The following is a 27,622-nucleotide window of genomic DNA, read 5'->3' on the forward strand; positions in this document are numbered from 1 at the left end:
TCTGTGTTTATGTATGTTTATAAATCATATATATTCAACATATATCAGTATGCACCTATATAACAGATGTGTGTAAATGCAATTTTAAAAGTCTGGAAAGATTCACTAACTGTCGATAAGAGTTCCCTGCTGGCTCAGATTTAGAAAAACCAAAACTCTAAGGGCTTCTAAGGATACTTTTCATATTTTTTAGAGTGCCTCATTTTATCCTATGCATTTTATTATTCTTACAATTAAAAAATAATAATAAAGATTTTTCTAATGAAACTTGGTGGATAGTTATTAATAAGATAACCGTTAATAAAGGCAGTGGAAATTCAGGGACTAATCAGAGTAAAAAGATGAGAGGTCATTCCAGAGTCTCTCCTCCCTTCTGCAGGTCACGTTCTCCATCTCCTCTTTGAAAGCTAGAGGTTGGATCGGACAAATACTTTAGAACAACTTTTTTCTAAAAAAATTTAGAATGATTTTAAAGGTTTGCACCTTCTTCTATCCCCTCTCCCTAGCCTTCCCAAATCCACAGAACCCCTAAATAAAAGGTATCCAACCCTAAAGATCAGTTGTACAAAACCAGCAAAACCCAAATACAATCTGGCCACTAGAGGGGGAACATGACACATAAAACCATTTCAAGGTGCCACTTCACAGAAAGACTCCCACAGACGGAGGTATAGGGGGCTGGCTTCAAACAGATGGCCCTAAGTTAACAGCTCACAGGCAGTAAGCAATGTAATGCAAACCTGGGCTTGCCTACTATGTCCTGAAGCAAAAGGTTTCATTAATAAATATAAAATTACAAATATGAATGTGGTCCCCATATTAGCGAAGTTTTTTTCCCTCCTCACAAATCTGAGTATTTACAAATGTTCTGGAACACAGGCAAATGTTGAGTTGGAACCTGCCCTGAAAACTGTCTTAAGAAACAGTGCTTAGCTTTCAGTCCAACAGCAGGGTTAGGAGCAGAGAGTGAAAAACTTTAGCCTCGTTTTATAAAGACCAGGGGATTTAATCTTATCAAGGAAGTCCTCCCATATGCTTTTTCAGAATGCTATTTAAACAAGCACAGTGCAGGACACATTCCCTTTCATTCCTCATACACACATGATCCCAGGAGTCTTTATCAGCGCTATTCTTTTCATGGCTTTGAGCCTGACACAAATGAGCTGATAATGCACCTTCTGATCTTCATTATTTCCAGCAGATGAATGTTTCCCACATATCCAGCCTTCTCCCATCTCCCCCATTAAAAAATAAATCCATTCCTTTAGGGGCACATAATCATTTTGTAAAAAGAAAAGTGGCATATTCTTGGGGGGAAAAAGATGTGATGAAAACATGCCTTTTGCAAATGTATAATCTTAACCTGGGATATATCATTACCATATTGAGAATAATTACTGCAGGACCTTCAAAGTTTGGAATGGATATAAAGCAGGTCAAAGGTTTACATACAGATCACCCTATACTGGCTATTTCAACCCCTCTGCCTAGCTTCTACCTTTTCTAGAAGTATTTCCACTTGATTTTCAAAATCTGAAGAATAAACCGGTTTAGTCACTTGCCCAAAGTCACAGAACTAGCAAATGAGTGGTAGGACAAGAATTGAAACCTAGACAGTCTGGCTCCAGAGTTCCTGTTCTTAACCGCTAATCCATTCCACCTCCCTTCTCTTTGCCTTTTTTCTCCTTGAGGCTATCTCTTGCCTTCGTAATCTCACCTCTTCAATACACCCCTCCCTACTCCAAACTCACAATAAAAGTGGATTTAATGGTACAGTGGAGAGAACAAAAGTCCCACAAATGGTACGGATCCTGCTTCTGCCTCATTCAGCCATGTCGCCTGGGCACCCTGCAAACACTATGTAAGTCTAATTTCCTAAGTGCACGTTGGTAATACTAACCAAAAATAACAGAGAGAGCCGGCAGATTAAATTAAACAGGTACCTAAAGCACCCAGCACAGTGCCTAACCCAAAGGGTGCCGAACATTGCGGGCTGCAAGGCAAAGCAGCCAAGAGAAGAGCTAGAGCAATCATGGTCTACAGCAAAGTCAAGACAAAAGCGACCTGGAGAAAGTGAGCAGTTTCATGAAAGTACTTTCTCATTGGCTCTATGATACATCCACGAGCTGAGGGGGTGGATGCTGGTGACACGCAGCGTCCCACCAGCACAGCACCTTGAGCAGAGGCTGCAGAGGGGACCTCACACCGCATGAACCTAATATTGTGAAGCCTCCTTGGGGAATCCTTCTTTATCACAGTGACACCAACTCAGGGCTGTTCAGGCAATCCCTGCACAGAGCCGTCTCCTGGAGGACCTGCATCATCACCTCCTCACTTCCTAGGTCTCCCGAAACGAGCAGGAAGTGCTTCTTAACAGTCAATCCTACTTTCTCTTGTGGTCGTCTAAATTCACTGCTTCTTGACGTTCTTCAGAAGAGATGGAGAAGCACTGGTCGTTATTCCCAAGACAATTTCATTCACTATCAGACCTCGCTTTTCCTCTACATCAGCAGCTCTCAAACTTTTTACTGAAGACCCCAAAAAGCTTTTGTAATGTGGGTTATATCTAGGGGCATTTAGCATATTAAATAATGAAGACTGGAAAAATATTTTAAACATAAAAATATACAAGCAAGGTGGATTCAAGAGGAAGAGCTTCAGAATTATACAGTATATTTAGCAATAGCCAGACTGAATTTTACCCTTTAATGAAAACTTTGTGGGACAGAAGGACCATATAGTATCAGGGTATTTTCAAATTCAAGTATTAACAGAGGTCTGAAGATCGACCATGTCAGCTCTTTTTATTTATTTTTTATGTTAAAATAGAGGTCAATTTTATGTTTTTATATTCAGCCTCTCTTATGCTGTCTTACAGCTGCATCCCCAGGCTGATCAGAACCATTTGGTAATAACTTCCTGTTCCTCTGCCTTTAACAATTAAGTACCTGGTAAGCAGTTACCCAAGTACTTTGTGCTAAACAACTTCCTTTTTGCATTATTTCACATCTCTCCACAATCCCAAGAGGTAGGTACTCCTTTTTACCTGCGAGAACATTACTTGCCTGAAAGTCGCACAGTTAAGTACATGGCAGGGTGGGATGTGATCCCAAGCAATCTCATTCCAACACTTTCTTCCCACGGTGCTAAATTGCCTTTTAAAGACAGCAACTGAAGAGATTAAAGGGGCATCCTTCCATATCATTTAAAAGTAAATAAACAGAGATTTATTTGGCAAGTGAACCGAGCAGAGAAAAGTTGTGGACTTCAAAAAAAGCAACCACCAAGAAACCTTCTTCATAAGCGCCAAATTATCGGTGCCACCTGACAAGGAGCAGCTTATCTCTTTTCCCCTGAGAACCTGTTAGCTGGTTTCACTTTCCCCCTAAGCACTGACTCCAAGCTTCATCATGTTACCCATTAGAGGTGCCAAACTGACGTGCTGGAAGAGAGTTGCTTTGCTCTTCCATTTCCTCAGCAGAGAAAACAAGGAGTTCCTCGAACACGGCCCCTGGAGAACAATCCTATCTGACCTTCAGTTATTCTGAAATGGAATCGCCTTCTTGCCTGACAGCTTTGACTAACGCCAAAGGCCCAACCAGCCTTCTCAGAACGATGAGTGTAGGGTCACTTGCCATTTGGGGACAGATTAGAATCTGACGCTGAAAAATTCCACCCCTTGGTGCTAATCCCCTGAATTTTCCAATCCTAAATAGGACAAGTTTCAGAAAAGGGCATTTCTCATTTTACAGTCTACCTGAATATTATCTGTAATGATTTTGCTTAATCAAAAAATTAATTAAGCCCCTGCTGTAATGGTCTAAACACCAGAGTCAGAGGAAGGAAGAAGTTCTGGCCAGTTGCCAAGGCTCCATCTGAGGCTCTCAGAGTTAATCATTTCCATGATGTTTTAAGCATTTGAAACAACAAAGGCTAGCTTTCACTAACAGCACAATGAATTCTGGCAAACCTATAAAAACTAGGCCTGTCCCAAGGTCATTTGTATTTCAGGGAATTAAGTATTAATAAATCAAAGGAACCAACAGTCAAGAAACTGACATTTCTGCTATTTTCTGATATTAATCTGCTTACTTATTAGTTAATCTACTTGTTACTTATTAGTAATAAGTGCTAAAGTTAATGAAAATGGACTTCCAAAGGCATTGCTGAGATTACTATGGCTGTTAGGTGATTTTGGGTGGGATGGGTGGAGATGGAGGAGAGGAGTCTCAAAAGGCACATCTAGGTAGGGTGATGTCCTTATGCCCAAGCCACTGTCCCTTCTCACATTCCTGACTGGTACATTACTTACTTGATCATTTTTCAGACAGAAAAACAAGATTTTGTGCTCCATGAAATGAATCAACTCTTCATAATCTAGGTTGGAAAGTGGCACCCCACAGGTTGAATCTGGCTGCCGAAGAAATGTATTAGGTTTTTTAAAATATGAATTAGTTGCCAACATTAAAAACTCAGAAGACTTCACATGAGAATACAGATACCCAGGTACTCTCGGATACTGGGTGATAAGTGACTCTGGGTTCGTATTTCTTCTGCATGGCAGCCATGGGTGAGAGCAAAGCAACAGCAGCCCCTTTCAGACGGGCAGCGCTCACACTCAGCCCGCATCCTACGTGGCCCTGTTCCCACCAGAGCTAGGCTCCATGCCTAGCTAATAGCCAGGCTGCAGGTTAATTCCCTAAGAGCAATAATGGAGGAAGAAACACATGCAAAATGTCATTTTATAAAGAAAACATATATCCCACACTAGTGTCTTGTATGAAATTCCTCAATTCTCAGAATAGAAAACACCATATTGCCATGTTTTTTTCAAAATGCTCCTTTCACTAAATGAACTGTGGATTTTATCACAAGTAACAATTCTATGTGTAGCTTGAAAACATGGCGTTATTTGGAAAAGGTGATTAGAAAGGACTAAAATTCTGATATATTCATGGAGGAAATGCCCATTGCCTTATTATATGTCAACAGCAGCATTCTCAGTAAAGACCATTCATGGAAAATAGAATTTACCAATACACTAGTTTGGACCACTACCCTACCACACCCTGACCCAAATCAACACTTACTAAAATAAACAGAACTTTCCATTTCTTTTTTTTTCCTGAAGGGTCATGATGACAAAGATGCTTTGTCAAAAAAAAGGGAGGGGGATGAAGGGAGAGAAACTACAGTCTAAACTGATGCAGATCTGTATTTCATTTTAAGCATAGGCTGAACCACACAGCTTGAGGCATCTATGTAATATGATGTTGTTTCCAAGGAAATGTCACTCTTGATCAGTACTACCAACACTCCACTCCCTACCCTGTTCTAATCATGTTTACAAGGCTTTAAAAAAGAAGGTATGACTTTCTTCCCCATCATGGACACCCCTGAAAGTAAAGATTGTCCAGGATTCAGGACCAAAGCAAATCTGAGAACAAACCTCAAATTCCATCCAGGCTTAAATGGGGCAAAAAATAAAGAGTTAGAAGCATAGGCCCAATTATAAGATCTCCTTAAAAACAAAAACAAAAAACCAGATATCCAATACTGGTATTGGCCCATTAACCAAATATTCTGCTCTGCTACACGAAGTATTTCTTTAATGCAGAAATAGCTCATCAGTGATGAGTAAACAGAATGGAGGGCACCAGAATGTGGAAGTCACGTACTGGCACATGCAGTTTGAAGTGTGTTTTTAAACAATCAGGGATGAACACTCCTGCATTTTTTAGGAGAAAGCCTTACCAATACGTGAGACCTTCACACACAAAAAATTCAAAATCCAGTGGAAGTCCAAGTAGAGGTTTATTTAATGGTTCATGAAGTGCTACATTTTGCATGACCTTAGATAAGCTCTCTGAAAAGCTGAGAGCACAGATAACGATGCTACAAAGACACTGCCCAGCCCCCCTTAAAAAAAAATATATTGATGAAGAAGTCTATACTCAGATTCGATTTTTACTTTTGACAGAAGTGGTCACCATTCAGAGGAACCCTAAGCCCTTCAGCTGCAAAGGACTGACTAGCTGTGATGCTGGCTGCCAAGGCCATTGGAGATTTGATGGAATGACTTGTTTTACTCAGACAGTTCTTACTGATTAGTGCTCTAGGTACAAAGTTCCTTAAGCTTTGAGTGGTCTGCTAGCCCTATTTCTTCCATAGGTCCCCTATTTTTTGCGTGCAAGTTTGCAGAAAGTGAAGTTGTTCAGGAATGCATATATGGCCCTAAAGGTGTAGTTATTATACTGTCATCTGGTTGGTCTTTCACATGTCAAATTGCAGCCTTACATAAAAGTGTCTGCAGTTTGATGTACTCTTTGGTTGACAAACTGGAAATGTGGTTCTTAAACGAGGGCTTGTTAGGATTCCACTTGAAATGAGTTCCAGTATTATGCTACTGCTAAAAATGCACTTCCAAACACTAAGCCAAAACACACCCCAAAATATTTATGCTATAGAACATTAATTAACAAGAGAAGAATCCAAAATACACACACTAAAAATGTAACCATGCAAAAAAGTATAAACAGGTGGGAGGTAACAAGTAAAAACAAAAACCACACTTGAGTAGTGGTGGCTTTAAAAATTAAAATATCTTATGTCTTGCATTAGCTTTTAAGCAAATGCTCTTTTTTTGTTTGTTTTGCCTGGAATTAATCACCAATTTGGTGAAAGTTTGTAGGGAAACATTTTATATCCACAAAGTGACAGATTAACAAATGTGGCTAAACACCCCAGCAACATGACTGTTTTCAAGACAAATGTTTAATGTTAGGAGGCTATGCAAAAAAGTAGCAATCAAATGTTGGTTAGACACTTGTGAATATTATTTGACTTACTTTGACAATCAACATAAAGATGAACCATTTCTTTCAAATGACATTTGAGAAATGTTTTAAGGGTCTTTAAGGTCTGGGAAGTCAGGATGGGATCCTGATGACAGGGACCTGTGCTGTTGGCGGTCGAAAGCCATCACTCTAAAACAAGGTGCTTTCCTGACAGGTGAAGCAGCTGCGGGGCTTTACAGGACCACCAGCTGAGACAATGCCCCTGACTTTGCCTCGCCTACTGTGGCACAAAAAAGCAAAGTCACAATAAGGTTCCAGGCAGAATAGCTTTGCCTCCAGGAATAAAAATTCCCACAAACTGCTCACCTATCAAAGGTATCAAGTAGCTAATGGACATGAAAGTTTACTAACAAACAAAACACATGCATATCATCACAGGGCATTTCTTTAAAAAGAAACCCCAATGTAGAGAAACAGAAAAGGAACCAAGGAGAGAGTGAAGTCTGATTTAGCAGATACCAGTTTATTCGACATAGTGCATGATTCAAAGCATCTGATATTCCACAGCCAACTAGATTCCCTACTTCCCTATTACAAAATACCAGATACCCTGAATACAGTTAATTCAAGGCTCTCGTTCCTTTTCTCCTACATCTAGAATTAAAGAAGTTTCTCTGCGTAGCACATACTTCACATTCACTGAAGGCTTTGGGGAGAGGGGGAAATAGGATTTATAACTGCCCCCCTGAACCAAAGGCACTTAATGTTAAAGGTAAAGCACAGTAGAGTCACCCCACAGACATTCCTGCATGTTCAAATTGCTGAACTTGAGCACGCCATCGCTGGCCCACGTGGGATTCATCTTAACAATGTGAAAGACACTGATTTCCTTGAAAAAGCAAAGTGCAGTGTGAACATAAAGACTCATCACCACCATCACCCCTATCCTTTTCTGAACATAATATGTAAGAGGACTCTTATTTTACATGATTAGTATCACCCGAGGTTCACATATGGAAAAAAATAGCTAAAAAATAATCTGCCATAAATTCTTACTATGAAATCACGATAGAATCTGATATACTCATAGAATTTGTGAGTTGGAGAGAACCTCAGAGATCATGTTGTGCATTTTTTCACTGATAGATGAGGTCACGGAGGCCCAGGAAGGTCAAGCATGGGACCCCAGGGTCTAACCCTAGTGGCAGAGTCTGTGAAGGACACAGGCCTCCTGAAGCCCACCTCAGGGTTCCCTCCACCCCCTTCCTCTTTAAAAGACTCCCGAAAGTAACACATGGCAATGATCTCCAGAAACGCACCACACAATAAAGCGCATATGCTGACGCAGGTCAGAGATTTGGTCTCGCATGACAGTTCCTTTGGCCATTGGGCAGGTACGTAACCCACCTTGTGGTGGGAATTCCTCACGTGAGGTTGCTCAGCGTTCTGAGGGAAGCTGAGTACAGGTTAGACACCACTTCTTCTTGGATTCATACAGGCTCTTCGCGCCTCTTAGCCCATGGTAGGCAGGCGGTCGGCGGCACAGCGGAATCCCAGATTGGAAGCAGAGCTGTCAGGTGTATTCTGGCTTCGAGCAGCGCAGCGATACCTATAGCAGTAGGACTGGGCAGAGAGAGAGAGCAAGTGAGTGCTCTCAGCCCCCGGCTCTACACTGTCAGGTTCATGCTGTATATCCGAGACCAGCTGGAGAGAAGCTTGTCTTGCCTACAGACAGGGCTTCCCCACAAACAACCCTAATGCAAATTTAGAATGTTTGTTTTGAAAAAGGCAGCACATTCAGAGCTCATCTCACCTTATCCAAAGTCCTTTACCTTATAAACATGACACAGCTACAGAACAAAGATGTTGGTGGAAAAAAAGTAACAACCAATAGTTACATAATTTACTACACACCCATGCTAGACTAGGAGCAGCCGTTAAAAATCATGTTTTTATGTAATATTTAATGGCAGGAAATTCTCATGATACAATGTCAAGTTAACATGCAGAATACAAAACTGTATATGTGGTATGATCCCAATCTACCCTGTTATGTACACCAAAAGAAAACACAGCAAGATTAGGAACACACCACAATACTAACAGTAGTTATCCTTAAGCAATGGAGTTCCAAATTTCCTGCAGTAACTATATGTTACTTTCATAATTTGAAAAGTTATTTTACATTAAAGTAGCATTTGACATTAAACCAGTAAGGGCAATCAAGAAAATATTAATAAGGAACAATTTTAGACATTATTTAACATCCAGCAGATTGGCAATAATGCAACAAGCCTAGGAACATCAAGAGTAGGAAAAGGTATGGAAAAAAAATTTTAATACATTGCTTTTTGAGTTTAAATCACAATAACTCTTAAAGCTAAACTGTTGTGCATAGATCTGTTTTGTATCTCTTTCATTACAGGAGAACAGTACATGTATATACATGTGCACAACCACACACAGACATTTAATGTCTAGAACACACCAGGGCAGGGTGTGTTCATATAATCATAACAGCGCAGACTAATTAAATGAGTCACGCAAGGTGACACAGATGTTCAAGAAAGTAGAATTCAAACTGAGGTCTAACTGTGATGTACCTGCTCCCTGGCAATATTCTATACTCCTGGATAGAAAAGTTTCCTATCTCATGCTTCTATCCCACCCCTCAACCTGCATGTACACACTTACCTGTACAGGTAAGAAAGCCTAACACATACTAACACTGGCCATCTAGTAGGTACTTGGTGACTAACCACAGATTATTTGATTTAAATGTTTCAAAAGCTTCAATATTCCAAAAATAATCATGCATGGAACTCTTCTGTCCTAGGGTTGTTCTTTGATCCAAAATAATATAGAATGAAAGTAAACTAGTTATCCTGTGTGCCATGAGCATTATCTCTGTGAGTTGGACTGGTGAAATTAAAGTTCCTGTCAGCTGGTTAATGAATCTACATAAAACATCCTGTGGAATAAGTTCAGAATTCATGAAGGAGAGAGAATCTGGGGGCAGAGGGGACAGGTCTGCATGAAAGGGGTTTTTTCTTAATTCTTATTACTGCCCTTTCTCTCACAAAAGTTGAATGTTTCTAATCTTCATAAAAATTATCTCTAAAGCTGCCACAGAAATTGTCTGGAGCATTTCCACCATAGAAAAAGAATGACACAGTGCTATATCCTCTATACAGGGTAACACTAACAACCAATTTTCTCATTTTCCCTGTGGCCAGTGAGGATTATAACTAGCTTATCACCAATATTTAGGCAGGCAGAGGGAAGATGAGTACAAAATATGCCTCAAATAATGAGAACACTGATGGCATCTGACCCCCTGTGACTGGCACACATTGAAAGCTCTGAGATAACTAGAGGTGACCAAGCAGGAAGACAAGAGTAGAAGCCTCATTCCACACAGGGCCTACTCACTGGCTTCTGGGAAGCATCAGTGCTCTGGTGTTTCTAGAATTAAGTTCCTGCACAGAATCCAGTGCCCCATGGTCCAGGTGTGTGAGTGAATCCCACACTAGAGCAGGAATCAAGTTCACAGGGAGCCAGGTGACCAGATATGGACATTCTCGTTCCATAACTGTGCCACCACACATGATACGGTGGCCTGGGAAGGCCTCTCTAGGAGCTGAAGCTGTCGTTTGGCTGAGTTGCCCAGAGGTGTGGAGAATGAGAAGTCCAGGCAAGAGCCACTGACTGGTACAAAGACGACAGGTGATATAAAGCAGGAAACACGGTGGATGAATACGATGGAGTCACATTACAGGTGGTCTTCTAAACAGAAAATGGAGTTTGGGCTTGATACAAACAAAAATTGTGATAAATGTTTTGTAATTTACTCAAGAGAAAGGGCAAAATCCAAGACTCATTGGCTATTTAACCTTAGGCAATGACTTTCTGAATCTGTTCCATCATCAGTAAAATGGAGCTGTTAACAGAATAATGTCAAAATGCTTCATCTTCTTTTTACATTAAAAAGCCCTAAGACCATAGATGATATTATAACTATAAATTCATAATGTACACTCTTAATTACAGAAACTAACTTTGCCTGTCTTATCTGACCTCTTTGGGTTAACTTGCTTCTTCACTGAAGGAAAGCATTAGCCAGCTTCTCTCTGCAGGTCTTAGAAGTCTTGGAAATGATAATGCCCCTGCCAGCATCTGACTGTGGATCTACATCTACCACATAAATGGGAAAGTTGAGGGATGTCTCTGGTGGTAAAGCAGAAGACTAAGGTCTTTGTTGGATGGCATATTTCTATATGCAACATCTCTCAAATTATAATAAACTATTTTTAAATAACATGTTTGTATGCCACAAAACAGAGGCTATAACAACTCTTGATGAATTGTGCCTGCCTGGAACACTGTGTTCAGGAGGATTCTGAGGCCTTGACACAGATAGTAGAAAAGAGATCCATGATGTCTAAAAGATTTTCACCACAGCCATATTGGATAAGACCCTGGGTACATACAGAATAATCCCATTTGGGGAAGAAAAAAACAAAAGGGCACCAAATATTGGTAGAATCATATTGGTAATTCTCTTTAGGAAGCAAGATAAAAAATTTTTATTTTCATTTTTATGTTTATTACTTATATTCTAATTTCTATGCAATGAAAACATTTTATTTGCATAACCAAAAAAGCTTAAAATGAGTGACTACAAAAAGAGCTGGTCCTTTATTGGATCACAGCTGTTCCTAAAAGCTTCCATTAAGCTGAATGACTGTGAAGAACTAAACCCACAAAGCAAGTCTGACTATAAGTTAGTGTTGAAGCACCAGGAGGCCAGCATCTGAGAACACAGTTCACACTGTCATTCCACTTCAAATGCACTCATTCACTCAGCAAACATTTATTAATAAGTAGTTCATTTTAATTTCTAATAATGGGTAACTAATGTAACACATGATTAAAGAGGAAAATGGCCTGATTTTAAATGTCCTCATTGCTCTTTTTTTCCCAACTCTACTTTCAGCACCAAAAACAGTTATTAATGATGTTAGGTCTTTGAGTGGCTGAAATATGGGTCACCTTATTAAGAGCAGAGGTAGTAAGAAGGACCTATTTTAGCCCTACTTCATCAAAATGGCTAATTACTGCATGAAACTGATCTCAATATCTGCCCTAAGAATGTGATCCTGGACTTAGGAATACTCCATTTAAGATAATGACTTACCAGCCCTGGGGCCTTGAAGTCAAGTAATAGTGTTTTTTATGAGAGGAAGATTTTTAGGGATAAGGCAAGTTTTAAGGTAATTGTAGCTTACTATGAACAAAATCATTTAGAGCAAATCAAATAGCAGAACTCAGGTCTCTTCACTTCCATGCTTTGTTCTTACCACTGACACTATATCACCTCTCGTTGCCAGTTATCTCGGTGTAAAATGATGTAGAGTGAGGTTTTCTTCAGTGTGTGCATTAGGCTATGGACTCCATGTGGATTAATCTAACAACATGCAAGAACAACAATTAATATTTCTTAAGCACTTACTATGTGAACTGTTCTCTAAGAACTTCACATGTATTAATTCACTTAATCATCCCAATAATCCTATGAAGTAGTATTATTAGAATCTACATTATATTACATGAGGGAAAACTGCAGCATAGGGATGCTAAGAGTGGGCCTAAAGTCACATGACTTACAGATGGTGGATTCAGGATTATAGCCTGACCCCATTGCAGAGTTTGCGTTCTTACCCAAAACCACGTTGTTTCATAGTTTTGATTTCTGTGCCCTCTTCTCTAAGGTGATTTTTTTTTCAAAATAAATTACTATATTCTTTCTTTCTTTTTGTTGATTTTCTTTCTCTTATTGATTTTCACCTTTGCCATAAGCACCATTTCCAGGTTTTTCCAAATTCTACCTATCTAGTTAGAAGTTCAGTAGGTGGTTCTTTATTGAAAAGGGAGGTAAGGGGAAAAATAATCTACCTATAATAAAGGGGATGATTAAGGATAATGCGGTTAGCAGCAACTAACTTTGACAGAGTCTATACAGTCAGCTAGGCACAGTGCCACATGCTTATATACTTGGGTCCACCCATTCCTCCAAAGAACCTCACAGTAGGTGCAATTATGATACATTTTACAAATGTGAAAACTGAGAATTAGAAAGATTAAGTAAAAAAGTCACAGACTAGCCAGGGGCAGTTATAGAACTCCAACTCAGATCTAATTCCAGAGCCCCTATCTTAATAATTTAGTTACAGTTCGGACTAAAGACTGATGTATATATAAACATTTAAAAGTACTGACCCAGGGTCTGTTTGTTTCTATGCAGAAGATCAAGGCCTAGCTTGGCTACCCAGAAAATGAACTAAGATCCGATATGAGGAGGAGCTTCCGGCATCAGCACTCTCTGGAGGACTTGTGCCGGGGGATGACCATCAAAAAGCCTCCACAGGGATCCGGACGATGCTGCAGTTGTGGCTGCATCCACCCCACCGTTTCCCGGACTTGCCATTGGAATGAGGAGGGAGATGTCTAGGCTGGCATGTGCATACAGTGAGACAACAAATTTGACCGGATCTGTACTGTTGGAACTCAACCAGGAGTTGGGAGGGGGACAAGTTGTAGCACTCCAAAATCTTATGACTATAGACTATCTATGGTTAAAAGAACATATGGGATGTGAACAGATCCCAGAAATGGGTTGCTTTAATTTGTCTGATTTCTCTCAGACTGTTCAAGTACAGTTGGACAATATCCATCATATCATAGACAAATTTTCACAAATGCCTAGGGTGCCTAAATGGTTTTCTTGGCTTCACTGGAGATGGATGGTAATTATAGATTTGCTTTGTTTATGTCACCGTATTCCTATTATGTTAATATGTGAGCACAAGTTAGTTAGTAGTTTAAAACCTATACATGCTTAAGGTACTCTACAAGAAGATATGTCAAAGAAATAATCAATCCTCCCATGTTTTCTTCCATATGCTACCTCTATAGCTTTTCTTCTTCCTTCCTAATTACAACCCTTAAATAGAATTCGTGCCTCATATTGAATTTACCGAGTATCATAATTCCTCCAGGTGGTAAAGATACCTCGAGACAAGTGCTAGGCATAGAAGCCACAGGGCATAAATCTGCAAAGAAGTAAAAAGCTAACCTTTTCAAACAATATGGCTTCTCTCTCACTTACCAACTTTACATTTCCCTGTATGGCCCCGGAAGATGACTGGTTAGCCAGAGACGGGTAAGATTCCTCAAGGGAGGAACAACCTATGATAGACACAGTCGCAGGGGGGCCATCAGGTGAGAAATTGGGGATCAACAGAGGTGAGGCTCAGAACGTCACCCCCCGTTTTGAGAGAAATCTTCTGCATCCGTGGATGTTTTGCTGCCCTTGTCTAGCTTGGATTAATACTTAGTCCATAGGCACACACCTGATCATCTACATTTGCCCTCTTACAGCACTAAACTATGTTTTCTACCTTTATCTTGCATCTACCTAACACTTCAGCATTTTATTAAAAATAAAAATAATAATAATAATAAAGGGAGAAATGTGGGATCCACATATAAATCAAGTATAAAAATCAAACGAATATTCATATTTGACCTGATTGTTTATAGTTCATAATGCGTGATCAAAACCAAAAGTTTCTGTGATGAATGCCCTTGTACTGTTCACCATGTAAGAATTTATTCACTATGTAAGAATTCGTTCACCATGTAAGAACTTGTTCATTATGCTTCAGAAGATTGGAGACTGATGAGAATTAGGCTTGAGATGGATTAATGATTGTGCATTGAGCATTGACCCCCCTATACAGAATTTCATTGTTGTTAACAACCATTTGATCAATAAATATGAGAGATGCCCTCTCAAAAATAAAAAAAAAATAAAAATAAAAAATAAAAAATAAAAATAAAAAAAAAAACAGTGGTGGGCAGGGATGGTGGTGAAATATAATTGTGATTTTTTGGCCTGCTGTGGAGTGGTGAAACACAACCCACTCATTTTTCTCTTTGAAACAAGGTGGAACTGAAATTCTAGACAAACAATGGAAGTATACATTTTCCCTTTTCTTTATTTTCAACATTTATAAATTAATTTATCTAGGTGTATCTTTTGTGTTTTTTTTATCCTGTATGATAGTGTTTGTCTTTTCAGAGGTCAATTTATACCAGTGGCATTTACTGTGATTCCTGACATATTTGGGCATGTTTCTTCCACATTATTTTCTGTCATCTGTGAATCATGCCTTTTCTTGGTTTGACTTAGTCTCCTTTTCTTCTTCTCCTTCTGATTGATAGAGTTCTAGTCCCTCTTTTTTCTTTTTCTCTTGCTTCTTTGGAGACTTTGCCTTTTAATCTATTCTATTAATTACATTTTCACATGTGTTGAACCATATATTTTTCTGCCCATGTTTGTAGTTACTCAGTATTTGTCATCTTCCTGTTTACAGTAAAGAGCTTAGCATGTTTTAACTATGTACTGAACTTCTTCCCTGAACTTTCATCTTCTATTGTTTGTCTAGAATGTTGGTTCCGCTTTGTTTTGATGACAAGGATGAGTGGTTTGTGTTTTGCTATTACATGGTGGGTTAAAGAGTCACAATTGTATTTCACCACCATCTCTGCCTACTATTGTTTTTAACCCTTCACCCCTTTCTTTTGGGTATAAATTTTTTCTTACTGAGTTTATATACTTTAGCAATGGTTTCAGAGATCTGAGTGGTAAACACTCTCACCATTCAAAAAAAAAAAAAAAGTACTGACCCAGGGTAGTGCTATTAATTTAAAATTAAAATTTTAAAGGCAAATTGTCCCTATCTTGTCATAAATATATTGTAAAGCATAAATTGAACTCAACTCTATGAACTTCCATCTACACAACTGGATTAAAAATTCTAAGAAACACAGAAGACACACACATATACCAACAAACTCACATATATACATAATCTAAAAAGATTCTCTTTAGGTCAATGATTCCCAAACTTTGCTCAATGTTATCATCATCCTGAGAGCTTTAAAATCCTGATGCCCATGTCATAATCCACAAAAATAAAATCAGAATGAGGCAAATAGAAAAATTGACATCAGTATTTTTTATAGATCCCAAATGATCCTAATGTGCAATAAAGTTTGAGAACCACTGTTTTAAGGCAAGTTCACAATGCCTCCATTATCAAAGTAGTGTAACTTAACTTGCAGCCATTATAGAGTGTTCTAAGTCTCTAACCACCTGGACTGACTGAATCACCATAGGAAGCTTCTTGTAATAACAATCTGCAAAATGCCATCTTTGCACAGGGATAGAAAGACAGAAACTGAAGTGTGAGAGATCCATAAATATGTGATGAAAAGAAAAAAAAAAGGGAGAGATGTAGTATTTGATTTTCAAACTCCTTAAAAAAGCTATTCATGAAATACCAAGTCACACTGACTAACCAAGAACAGCCAGCTTGGACACTGAAATTACAGCCCAGAGAGTAAAAACAATGCGACTGATGCTTACCTCACAAAGCCCACAGAAACACGAGGTTTCCACCCCAGTACACCACAATCCTCCCTCCCTTCAGCTCTCATCTGAATCTCCACAGAGAATCCAAAAATTTACAGGAGTCTCAAGTAAATTAAGAGTGTGCTTCCAGACTTACGTACTGGAAAAGGTATATAGCCCACTCCGGCTCCTGGGACAACAAAGGTCTCACGGGGTCAGGATACAGCAGATGGACTTTGGTTGGCAACAGGCCATTCACAGCCTCTGCTTCCTGTGCCACTTTTGTCCACGGCTGTCCCCAAACTTGAAATGATTATCCTAATTTTTTTCGGGTTTCAGGGAGAACAGGTATGTATCAGCAGAAGTAGATGGGACATTTGGGGGCTAATGTTTACAATGAGTCCATAAACCTGCTGTTGGAATACCAAATGTTGTTAGTAACCGGACTTACCTTATGGCACATGTAGGATCCACCTTTCTTCACCCGGTCTTTCCCTGATGGTGGGCCTTTCTGTGTATACAGAGAACAGAACATTTCAGCCCAGACAGCACAGCTGCCCCTCACCCAGTGGGAAGAAATTCATTTTGGTCCAACCAGCTCTCTCACAGTTGCCTAAACTCCATACATGTACTTCTGCTCCCTTGGCCTGGCGTCAGCACCCACGTGCCCTTCCCAAATGCTCACCTCTCCAAATCCTACCCATACTCTAAGGACTAGCTCAAGGAAGTCCCTACTCTTTGGTGAAATCTTCATGACCACCATAAACAATCCCATCTTTCAACTCTTATAAAAGCATTTCTCCCCTAGATGACTAATAAGCTGCTTGGCAGCATCTCTTATATCACAGTTTCATGCTGATATACAAATTTATCCTGCATTAAAATTGGCTTGTTCAATGAGAATGGCAGGCCTTTTTGAATTATGTTTTTATAATCCTACTGGGTAACACCTAATGAACCCTTTCCTTACTGAAGTAAGGAATTTGCTATTTTTATCTTTTAAAAACATTTTAGGTTAGGCTTATTAAGGTATAATTTATATAAAGTAAATTTGTTAACCTTGTTAATCCTTTTAAAATGCACACTTCTGATGAGTTTTTGCAAATGTATAGTCATGTAACCACTACCACAGTCAAGAGACAGAACATAGAAAAGAACACTTATCTTTTTAAAACAGATTTATATAGTGTTTCCTATAAACCAAGCACATTTCTAAGTACTTTGCAAATGTTAACTCGTGCAATCTCCATAACAACTTCTAAGGTAAGTTAAGCAAATGGCAGAATGAGGATTCACACCTTGGCAGCCTAGCTCCGGAGTCCACTGTGCTCCCAGTTTAGAGGTCAGGGATGTAGGAAAAATTGGACATTGCCTAAAAGGAGGCAATAAGGAACAGTGGCTATCACGGTAAAGAGAACTAGAGCCACAGACAGCCAAGAGGTAGGACTATTTCTTCAAGGGAGGGCTTCGTACAAAAGTGCAATAAAAATGAACATCTCCACACGATAGCTGGAAGCATAAGATCCTCAACATCAAGTAAGCCACACAAAAGCATCTGAAAGGTATCAAAAAGCTACTACAAACTAGAATCACATCTGGGCAGTCTGAGGAAGACAAGGATTTTTTGCTTTTCCTTTGTTTTGCAAAAGTAACTAATCATGCAGCTGCCTGCTCCTTATTTAATGAAAACAAAGGAAGGGTGAACAATGGCTCCTATCTGTTTCCCCTTTTCATGTCAACCACCTATTGTCAGGTCCAGACATAAGTGGGAGAAGTTAAAAGAATCATGTTTTCTCCAAGTATGGCTGACACAGTGACTTGCAAAGGTCAACTATGTGGGCAGAAGTTCATGTTTTCTTCTAAGCATTTCCAGGTACTTAGAAACTGTCACAGATCAAGCCACTAGCTATTTTTCATTCCACTGCAGAGCCATAGTATTTCATGGCCTTAACTACTTAATGTTACAGTAATAAATGTGTATTGATCATACATGGGCAAACTATAAATGAGAAAATCTAGATGCAAAAATAATGACTAACACCAAAGCTTTCTTCCCAGGAATATCTAGAATCTGACAGACATTGCACCAGAATCTTCTGAGTGAGTTTATTATTCTGTAAAAGTAAAATAATCACCAAGAATTCACTGAAGCAGAAATAAAAGCATTTATAACTGTGTAATTATCCTATATAATGGCCACTCTCTTCTTCATTAAACTTCTTCCCTGGGAATTCTTGCATTACAATGCTTCGGGTGGTTCTCTGCATGCTGTGTTACAATACACCAAATGGCAGTTTAAATTATGGTTGAAGTCTCTCACAGTGTCTGCTATCATGCAAGATAAAATTCTTTTGTCAAGTGAGATCTAAGAACAAGAAGGAACTGACTTGCCAATAGGAAAGAGTGAAAACAAAACAGTCCCCTTATATCACCAACTCCATGATCTAGGTCTGCAATCAATAAATATGGCACACATCAGAATGACCCCATGCTGCTGTGACCGCAGCATTAATATCGTCTATCTAGGTGACTGCTTAGCTAATTCTTACAAATACAACTGTTTTTGCCAGAAAAACAACACAATGTACGATTAGCTATAGCTGTCTGAAATGCTTTCTACTCTGCCAAAAAACAGAAAAAGTACTAAGAGTGTATAGTGGGTTGATGGGTGTCCCCCCAAAATGCATGTTCACTCAGAGCATCAGAATGTAACCCTGTTTGGAAATAGGGACTTTGGCAATGGGTAATTTTTGTAACTAGTTAAGATGAAATCATACTGGATTATGGGGAGCCCTACATCCAATGACTGGGGTGCTTGTCGCAGGAGGAGAGCACAGAGAGACACACAAAGGAGGCTGTGGGAAGACAGAGGCAAGACTGGAGTGATGCAGCAACAAGGACTCCTGGGAGCTGCCAAGGGTCAGGAAGAAGTAAGGAAGGATTCTCCCCCGGGACTTCAGAGTGTATGGCCGTACTGGAACCTTGATCTTAGACCTCTAGCCTCTGGAATGGTGAGAGAATAAATTTCTGTTGTTTCAAGCCACCAGGTTTGTGATAATTTGTTATGGCTACTTAGGAAACAAAGGGGAAAAGCCCCCATTTCTATTTGTTAAAGGAAGGATTCATACATCAAAATTAATAGTTTCTCATGAGCAAGTTTGTTCCTTGAGGTTAACATAATAAGTTACAGACAGTACTATCAAATACCTCATTTTTCTGCCTATATACCTCACAAGAATAGAGATCGCTGTGCCCCACCACCTCCACTACCAGTCCTCAAAAACCTAAGTAAACAAACACAGTGAACATAGGGACTCTGTCCAGAAAAAACAAGAACCTATGTGAATGTTGTTTCCAAAGATACTACTATCTGTTAACAGCTCTACCTCCAGACACCAAAATATTAGTAGGTCTCTAATGCTTGGATGATTACAAGGACAGCAAAAAACACACATTTATCAATAAACATCAGTGCCAATAATCTCAAAAGGTCAAGGTACAGAGAAAGTTCCCAGGAAGAGGTGAATATGCAATGCTGAGTGTTAATACAAAGAAGCACACGCTCACTTAAAACACCTGGGGAAGCATAAAAGTCTTTAATGATGAAAAATCCACATAGATGCCACAGAATCACTCATCAGCAAGACTAGCTTGTTCAGGTCTGCCAACCTGCTCAGGACTGCCAGGACATTTCACAGGAGCATCAACAATGGCATTTCGGGTAATCAAGAAGACACTTCCCTTTCCCTCCTTTTCATCCCCTAATAAAATCACAAGGAAAGCCAAAGAAGGGATAGAGACTTTGACAAATTTTCATGAGTCAGCAAAGAGTCAAGAAGCACTACTTTTAAGCATGTTATTTGAAGTAATCCATATCGTGAAATACTAAGTAGCCACTAAAAAGAATGAGGCATGTTAAAAATATGTAAGGGACTTCTGTATAAGAATATTATCATTTTCATTGAAAGGAACACAGAATCAAGCATTATTCTGAGTTTCTTACACACTGTGTCCCACTAGGGAGTTGGTTACCTGGAGTGAATGTCTGGCTTTGGGGCAAGGAGGGTGCCACAAAGGGCCTCAGCTCACTGGTCACCCAATCATCCACACATTCTCATTTCCTCAGTTCAATTTACTGCTTTATTTCCCTTGGAAATTCCCCTGTGACCCATGCATTATTCAGAAGTGTGCTGTTCAGTTTCCAAGTGTTTGAACACTTTCCTATTTCTTACTGATTTCTAATTTAATTCTGCTGTGATTGAAAACACACTGTATGATTTCAATTATTAAAAAATTTGCTGAGATTAACAGACATCTACAGAACACTCCACCCAAAAGCAACAGGAAACACATTCTTCTCAAGTGCACATAGAACATTTTCCAGAATAGATCACTTGTTAGGCCACAGAAAGAGCCTCAGTAAGTAAATTCAAAAAGACTGAAATTGTACCAACCAACTTCTCAGATCACAAAAGTCTGAAACTAGAAATAAATTGTGCAAAGAAAACAGAAGGGCTCACAAACACAGGGAGGCTTAATAACATGCTCCTGAATAATCAATGGATCAATGACCAAATAAAAACAGAGATCAAGCAATATATAGAGACAAATGAAAACAACAGCTCCACGCCCCAACTTCTGTGGGACGCAGTGAAGGAAGTTCTAAGAGGAAAGTATACAGCAATCCAGGCATATTTAAAGAAGGAAGAACAATCCCAAATGAACAATATAAATTCACAATTAGTGAAACTGGAGAAAGAAGAAGAAATGAGGCCCAAAGTCAGCAGAAGGAGGGGCATAATAAAGATCAGAGAATAAATTAAATTGAGAAGAATAAAACAATAGAAAGAATTAATGAAAGCATGAGGAAGGCAGTATAGCACAGAGAAGACAAATAGTGACTCTACAGCATCTTACTATGCTGATGGACAGTGACTGCAATGGGGTTGTGGGGGCAGACTTGATAATATGGGTGAATGCAGTAAGCACAATGTTGCTCATGTGAAACCTGAGCATAAGGTTATATATCGATACCTTAATAAAAAAATAATAATAAAATAATAAAATAAATAAAATTGAGGTTTACTGGATTGTACAGGATATGGTCTATCTATGCATATGTGCAATCAATACTTGAAAGGATATTCTTCTGTTCTCAGGTAGAATATTCTAGAAATATCTATCAGATCCTGTTTGTTGGTGATATTCTTGGGTTCTTCTATATCCTTGCTGATTTTCTGTCTAACTGAACCACCAATTGTTGAGAAGGAAGCATTAAAGTTTCCAACTACAATTATGGATTGGTCTGTTTCTTCTTTCAATTTTTTTAGAATTAGATTTTGCTTCATATGTTCCATCTTTTTTCTTAGGAGCATACACATTTAGTATTACTATGTCCCCTTGGTGGATTAACCATTTTATTATTATAGAATGTCCTTCCCTGTCTAGTAATTTTCTTTGTTTTGAGTCTACCTTATATGATAATAAATAGCCATTTTTATATATGATAAATATGATACCCATTCCTGCCTTCCTTTGTTTGTATAATATATTTTTCCCATCATTTTGTTTTCAACCCATTTATATATATATTATTATTATATTTAAAGTTTTTTGTGGACAGTATATAGTTAGGTCATATTTTTTAGTCCACTCTGCCAATCTGGTTTTAACTGATATAGTTGGGCCATGGACCATGTAATTTAATGAAATTATTGATTTGTTAGGACTTTGTTGTTCATTTTATTTCTTGCTTTGTCTGTTGTCTGTGATTTTGTTTCTGTTTCCTTTTTTCTGCCTCCCTGTGGGTTACCCATTTTTTTAATAAATCCATTTTTATATACCTACAGTGCTTTTGAATATACATTTATATATATATTTACATATATATCAGTTTATATCACATTTATACATATACCTATATATTTATACATGTACATAAAATATAAAGCATCACAGTCAACTGGTATTATTTTACCAGTTCCAATGAAGTATAGAAAAGTTACCTCCCTTTACATCATTTAAGCCTCCGTGTTTATAACTTTTTAAACATCTCCTTTAAATATATTTAGAAACACATCAGACGATAATTTCTGCTTCAACCAACAAACAAAATTTAGAGAAATCATGAGGAGGAAAGCCTATTGTATATACCTTTATTTCTGCTTAGTACGTTCTTTCTTTCATCCTGATGTTCAAAACCTTCCTTCTTTAATCATATCCTTTCTGTTTAGGGAGCTTCCTTTAGCCATTCTTTTAGGATAGGTATGCTGATAACAAATTCTCTTAGTTTTCCTTCATTTGAGAATGTCCTGATTTCCTCTTATTCCTAAAAGATATTTCACAAGATAAAGGCTTGCAGGTTGGCAGTTGTTTTCTTTCAACATTTAAAAAATACTGTACCATTTCCCCTGACCTTTATTAGGGCCTCTGATGAGAAATCCACTGTCATTCACATTGGTTTTTCCCCTAAGAATAAGGTGTCACTTTTCTTCTGGCTGCTTTCAAAGAATTTTTTTTGTTGTGAGTTTTCAGAAATTTAATTATGATGTGACTTCATATGATTTCTTTGGGATGATCCTGTTTGGAGTTCACTCAGCCTCTTGAATCTACAGGTTTAAATCTCTTCCTATATTTGGGAAGTTGTCAGCGACTATTTCTTTGAGTACTCTTAGCTCTACACTTTTTCTGCTCCTCCAGTACTGCCACAACACGAATGTTAGATGAGCTTTTCGTTGGAGTCACATAGGTACTGGGGAGCTATTAATTAACTAATTTTCTATTTTCTGTTTGTTCAGATTGAGTAATTTATTTTGTTCTAGTTGCTAGTGCACTGATTATTTCTCCCTCTGTCCCTTCCACTCTGTTCTTGAGTCCATTCATTTTTTGTTATTCTATTTTTCAGTTCTGAAATTTACATTTAGCTTTCATTTACATCTTCTACTTCTTTTCTGAAACTTTCTTGTCTTCATTGGTTTCAAGTATGTTCATAATTGCTCACTGAAGTACTTTTGTCATGGCTGCTTTAAAACTTTTGGTGTGTAATTCTAACACCTCTGTCATCTCAGTGTTAGCATCCTTTGATTGTCTTTTTTCATTTAGTTTAGTATCTTCCTGCTTCTTGGCATGACAAGTGATTATTCAATTGTATCCTGGACACATTTTTATTATTATAAGACTTGGGATCTTATGGAAAAATCTTTTTTAGCTAGCTTTCTATGACACCACACTGACAGGGGAAGGGAGGCATCTCATTATTGACAAGTTGAAGCAAAGTCCAGGTTTACCCACTCAGCCTCCCCACTCAGCCACTATGGACAACTCGGGAGGAGCCCTGTTACAGCTGCATGGAGCTGAGAGTTTTGGCTCCCCACACAGTCTCTGCTTACACAACAGTGAGGGTAGCACACTACTGCTGCGCAATGATGAAAGCCCTAGTTCTCTACTTGGCCTTCTCTGACACCAAAATCAAAGGGGTATTGTGGCACCTTAACAGAGCCTCATGGGGGTGCAAGTCTAGGCTCTATACTTGGCCTTTGCAAGAATGGGTAAGCACACAGTATTTTCTGTAGTGTTTGGAGTATGGTAGTTACTGACCAGTTTTCTGTATGCCTAGACTAACCCTTTCCTACTTGTTCCTTCAGCCAGAGAGAATAGGCTTTTCGGGAACTTTTTTTTATCAATGTTCATTGGCATTTGTGAGTTGGTGGCTTCTTCAACTCCAACTCTAGGCTATAAGGGGCAAAAATAAAATTCATGGAACTTACCATCATGTCATTCCTAGGGTCCAAAGGTTTGTAGCTACTCTGCCTTCTTTCTTTTCAGTTTCCAGGATCTCCTTATGTTTCTTCTTTATGTAGTTTCCAGAGTTTCAATCATATTTACTGGGAGAAATAAGGAAATGTATGTCTACTCCATTTTCCCAGAACCCAAAGTCAAACCTCCTTTACCATCATTTTTAAAGGACAGCGTTGCTGAATATAGAATTCTTAGTTGATAGTTTGTTTTTATTCCAGAACTTTGAATATATAACTTCACCATCTTCTGGTTCCATTGGTTCTGATGAGAAGTCAGTCATTAATTACATTATTATTGCCCTGTGTATAATAGAGTGTTTTTCTCTTGTTGCTTTCAAGACTTTCTCTTTGTCTTTCAAGTGCAGCTATGATTTGACTGGGTATATTTCTTTTTGTGTTTACCCCAGTTGAAGTTCACTGAACTTCTTGGATCTACAAATAATTTTCATCAAATTTGGCAAGTATTTAGATCATTTCTTCAAAAACATTTTGTCCCTTTCTCTTTCTCCTCTCCATCTGGAAATCCTAGTATACATGTTGGAATTATGTTGAAATGCTTGATATTGTAACACAGAGCTCTGTTTTTTTGTCTCTGATTCTTCTTTTCCTCTCTGTACTTTGGTTTAGAAAATTTCTCTTGATTTACTTTCATGTACACTGATTCTTTCTCCTACCATTTCTAATCTGTTACTGAGTTCTCTAAGGAACTTTTCACTTCAATTATAGTATTTGTCAGTTTTAGAAATTTCACTTGGCTCTTTTTTTATCATTTCCATTTGCCTGTTGTAATCCTTTATTTGTTGACTCATACAGCACTTTCTACTAATTCTTTGAACATATTTTACTTTAGTTGTTTAAATATAATAGCTGTTTTTAAATCTTTGTTAAGCCTAGCATCTGGGCTTACTCAGAATCAGTTTCTATTTAATTCATCTTTTTCATTAGTTTGGATCACACTTTCTTGTTAGTTTGCATGTTTATTACTTTTTAAGTGAAAACTAGGCATTTAGATTATTTATACATACACACATACACACATACAAAATAGCACATTTGCAGTCATTGTGTAAGGTCAAATCTCCGTAATAAATCCCTCATTACACATACACATGCAACCATGCATGCTGGTAGTTTTACTTCTGATTAAACCATGACTGACAGATTTAAAAGTTGCTGAAGCTGGGTTATGAGTACATTCTCTCTACTCTTATTAGCATTCCCAAAACAAAATCCTAAAAAAATAACATATACTCAAATATGCTCTTTATAAAAGGAGCCATTAGTATTCACAATGTTGCCTGAGGAGGAAATAAAGAAGGGGCTGGGAGAAAAGAGTGGGAGTTTTGTACCTTTTGAAATTATTATTCATAAATTACCTACTCATTTTTTTAATGGGAAAAAAAGCACATTCAGTGCAGTAAAAACTAAAATTCTCTGGCACATATTGATTCTTTTTCATTGACGCTCAGAGATAACAGTTTATTAAAGCTTAAAAGCATCTTTTATTTTGTATTTATGATATCCTCATTATAATAAATTTTTACTACTGAATAGCATAACACATTTGTTCAAAGCAGGAAATAAAGAGTTGGCCTCTGAAAAAGCATTAACCACCACACCACAGACCTTCCTTTTTACACCCATCATTCACTTAAGGATCAAGTAAGTGAGGTACCATTCCAATGGTATTCAAATGATAGCTAATTGTTAGCCTTTTAGCTACTGACAAGAGTGTCGGTTTAGAAAGACTATTCAGTTTAAAACTATTAAAACTCCTTTTAATCCTAAAAGGAATCAGAGCCAAACAGAAAAGGTGGGAGCAGTAGATTTACTTCTGGATGAAAAGATCCAGTTTATCAGAAATAGGAAGATGTCTTTGAGATTTGCTATTCCAGAAACTCCCCATCTGAGGTCTGTGGATCTAAGAAAATAGAAATGGTATCTAACTTGTTAAAGATTTCAAAAAAGACTTTTTAAAGACCTCATAAACTTACTGATGAGAAAGCTGCTCTGGCTAACCAACACATATTTTTTAGGCCCAGGTCGTTCTAGCCCTAACACCCCATCATTTCATCATCACTCCCCCTCCCAGGACAACAAGCTTCTCACATGGTCCACAATGAGAAACTTGATTCTTTCTGCCTAACATGCCCATCCCCACTGCTCATCAAACTCCTATTCATCTTACAAGGAGTGTCATCTCTCAATTAAGAGCATTCAGACTACCTGCCTGAATTCAAGGCATGGTTCCAACACTGACTGTTGAGTCTGGTCTAGTTAGGTAACCCTTCTATATCCCAGCTTCCTCCCCTGAAAAATGAAGGTGATAACAGTACCCACTTCATTGGATTGATGTTGGGTTTAAATGGGATAATGCACATAAAGCACTATGAAAATAATAAAGAACAGATATGCAATTGCTGTTGTTACTATTACACATTAGTAGTTCATGACTAACTCAAGTTTCCCAGAGGTGCTCATAAATTTAATGATCCAGGTAGCATGTAACTTCCAACATTCAAAAACCACAAAGATCACTTGACCCAGTTTTTCTAAGACTAAACTCCTGAAAGGAGGCCGAGTTCTTCTAATAAAATAGTTGACACGTTAATAACGGGTAGAAGGAAATCACACTATTGTATATTAGAATGAAACTCACATAGCTGGTCAAAGAGTACAGAGGCTAATACCACAGCAACAGACTTAACAGAACCTGAGCATTTTTAATGGTGAAATCACCACAAAAACATTCTGGAGGCCATAGTGAACTTCACCTCAAGAAGCTTTTAGAAGTCTGAAAATGTGATTTGCCTTTGCTTTACTTTCATCCCCTTGTCTGGTTTAAATGATATAATACCTTAAGAAAAAACTGAAATTCATTTTTTTTTATTTGACAATGGCAGCGGGCCTCTATTTAATATTTAATGATATTTCTGAGAAGATCCAACAGTCCTGTGAATATCTTATGTATTGTAAATATTGTTTTCCATCTGATTAGATACTGCTTAAGACCAACCAATGGTAACAATAATAGCTCTGAAAAAGCAATGAACACCTGGTAAAGGAACAAATTAAGAAAGGTCACACCTATTCCTCCCAGTCTTCCTCCATTTCTTCACACTTTCCCTATATGCTCAAGCTAGAATCTTGAGAAGTAATTCTCAATTCCTCCTTCCTCACCCACATCCAGCTGGTCTGATTAGCACTACCTCCAAAGCAGATCTCTAATTGATAGCAACAATTCTCTCCATAGTAACCACCCGGGCCCCAAACACCAGTTCTCACCTGCACTACTACAACAGCCTCCTAACACGTCTTTCAGCTTCCAAAATGGTACCTAGTAGGAGCACAATAATATTTGTAGAATAAATAAAAGACCATGTCATTGTGCAAGAAACTAGACAACCTCCCACAAAAAAAGAGTACATATTGTGTGATTCCATTTATCCAAAACTCTCAAAAATACAAACTAATCTATTGTGACAGAAACCAAATCAATAATTTCTTGAGTGTGGGAGGCAGACAGGGGCACGATGAAGGAATAACCAAGG

General features: G+C 38.3%; 1 protein-coding gene across 5 annotated transcripts in view; it reads right to left on the bottom strand.

Moving 5' to 3' along the window:
• Positions 1-7,299: 7,299 nt before the first annotated feature.
• Positions 7,300-27,622, bottom strand: part of SUMF1 (sulfatase modifying factor 1) — an 83,314-nt gene continuing 62,991 nt past the window's right edge. For 2 of the 5 annotated variants that reach the window (XM_037019374.2, XM_037019372.2), the window contains 2 exons: positions 16,727-16,786; positions 7,300-8,420 (listed from right to left, as the gene is read on the bottom strand). In XM_037019374.2, the coding sequence (XP_036875269.1) occupies positions 8,310-8,420; positions 16,727-16,786 (171 nt within the window). In that variant the 3' untranslated portion in view covers positions 7,300-8,309. Of the gene's footprint in view, positions 8,421-16,726; positions 16,787-22,055; positions 24,159-27,356; positions 27,409-27,622 lie in introns of those variants that run through there. The other 3 variants (XM_037019373.2, XR_012128978.1, XM_037019375.2) reach the window with 3 other exon arrangements.

The sequence above is a fragment of the Manis javanica genome, chromosome 3, assembly GCF_040802235.1.
Source record: "Manis javanica isolate MJ-LG chromosome 3, MJ_LKY, whole genome shotgun sequence".
Taxonomy (NCBI): Eukaryota; Metazoa; Chordata; class Mammalia; order Pholidota; family Manidae; genus Manis; species Manis javanica.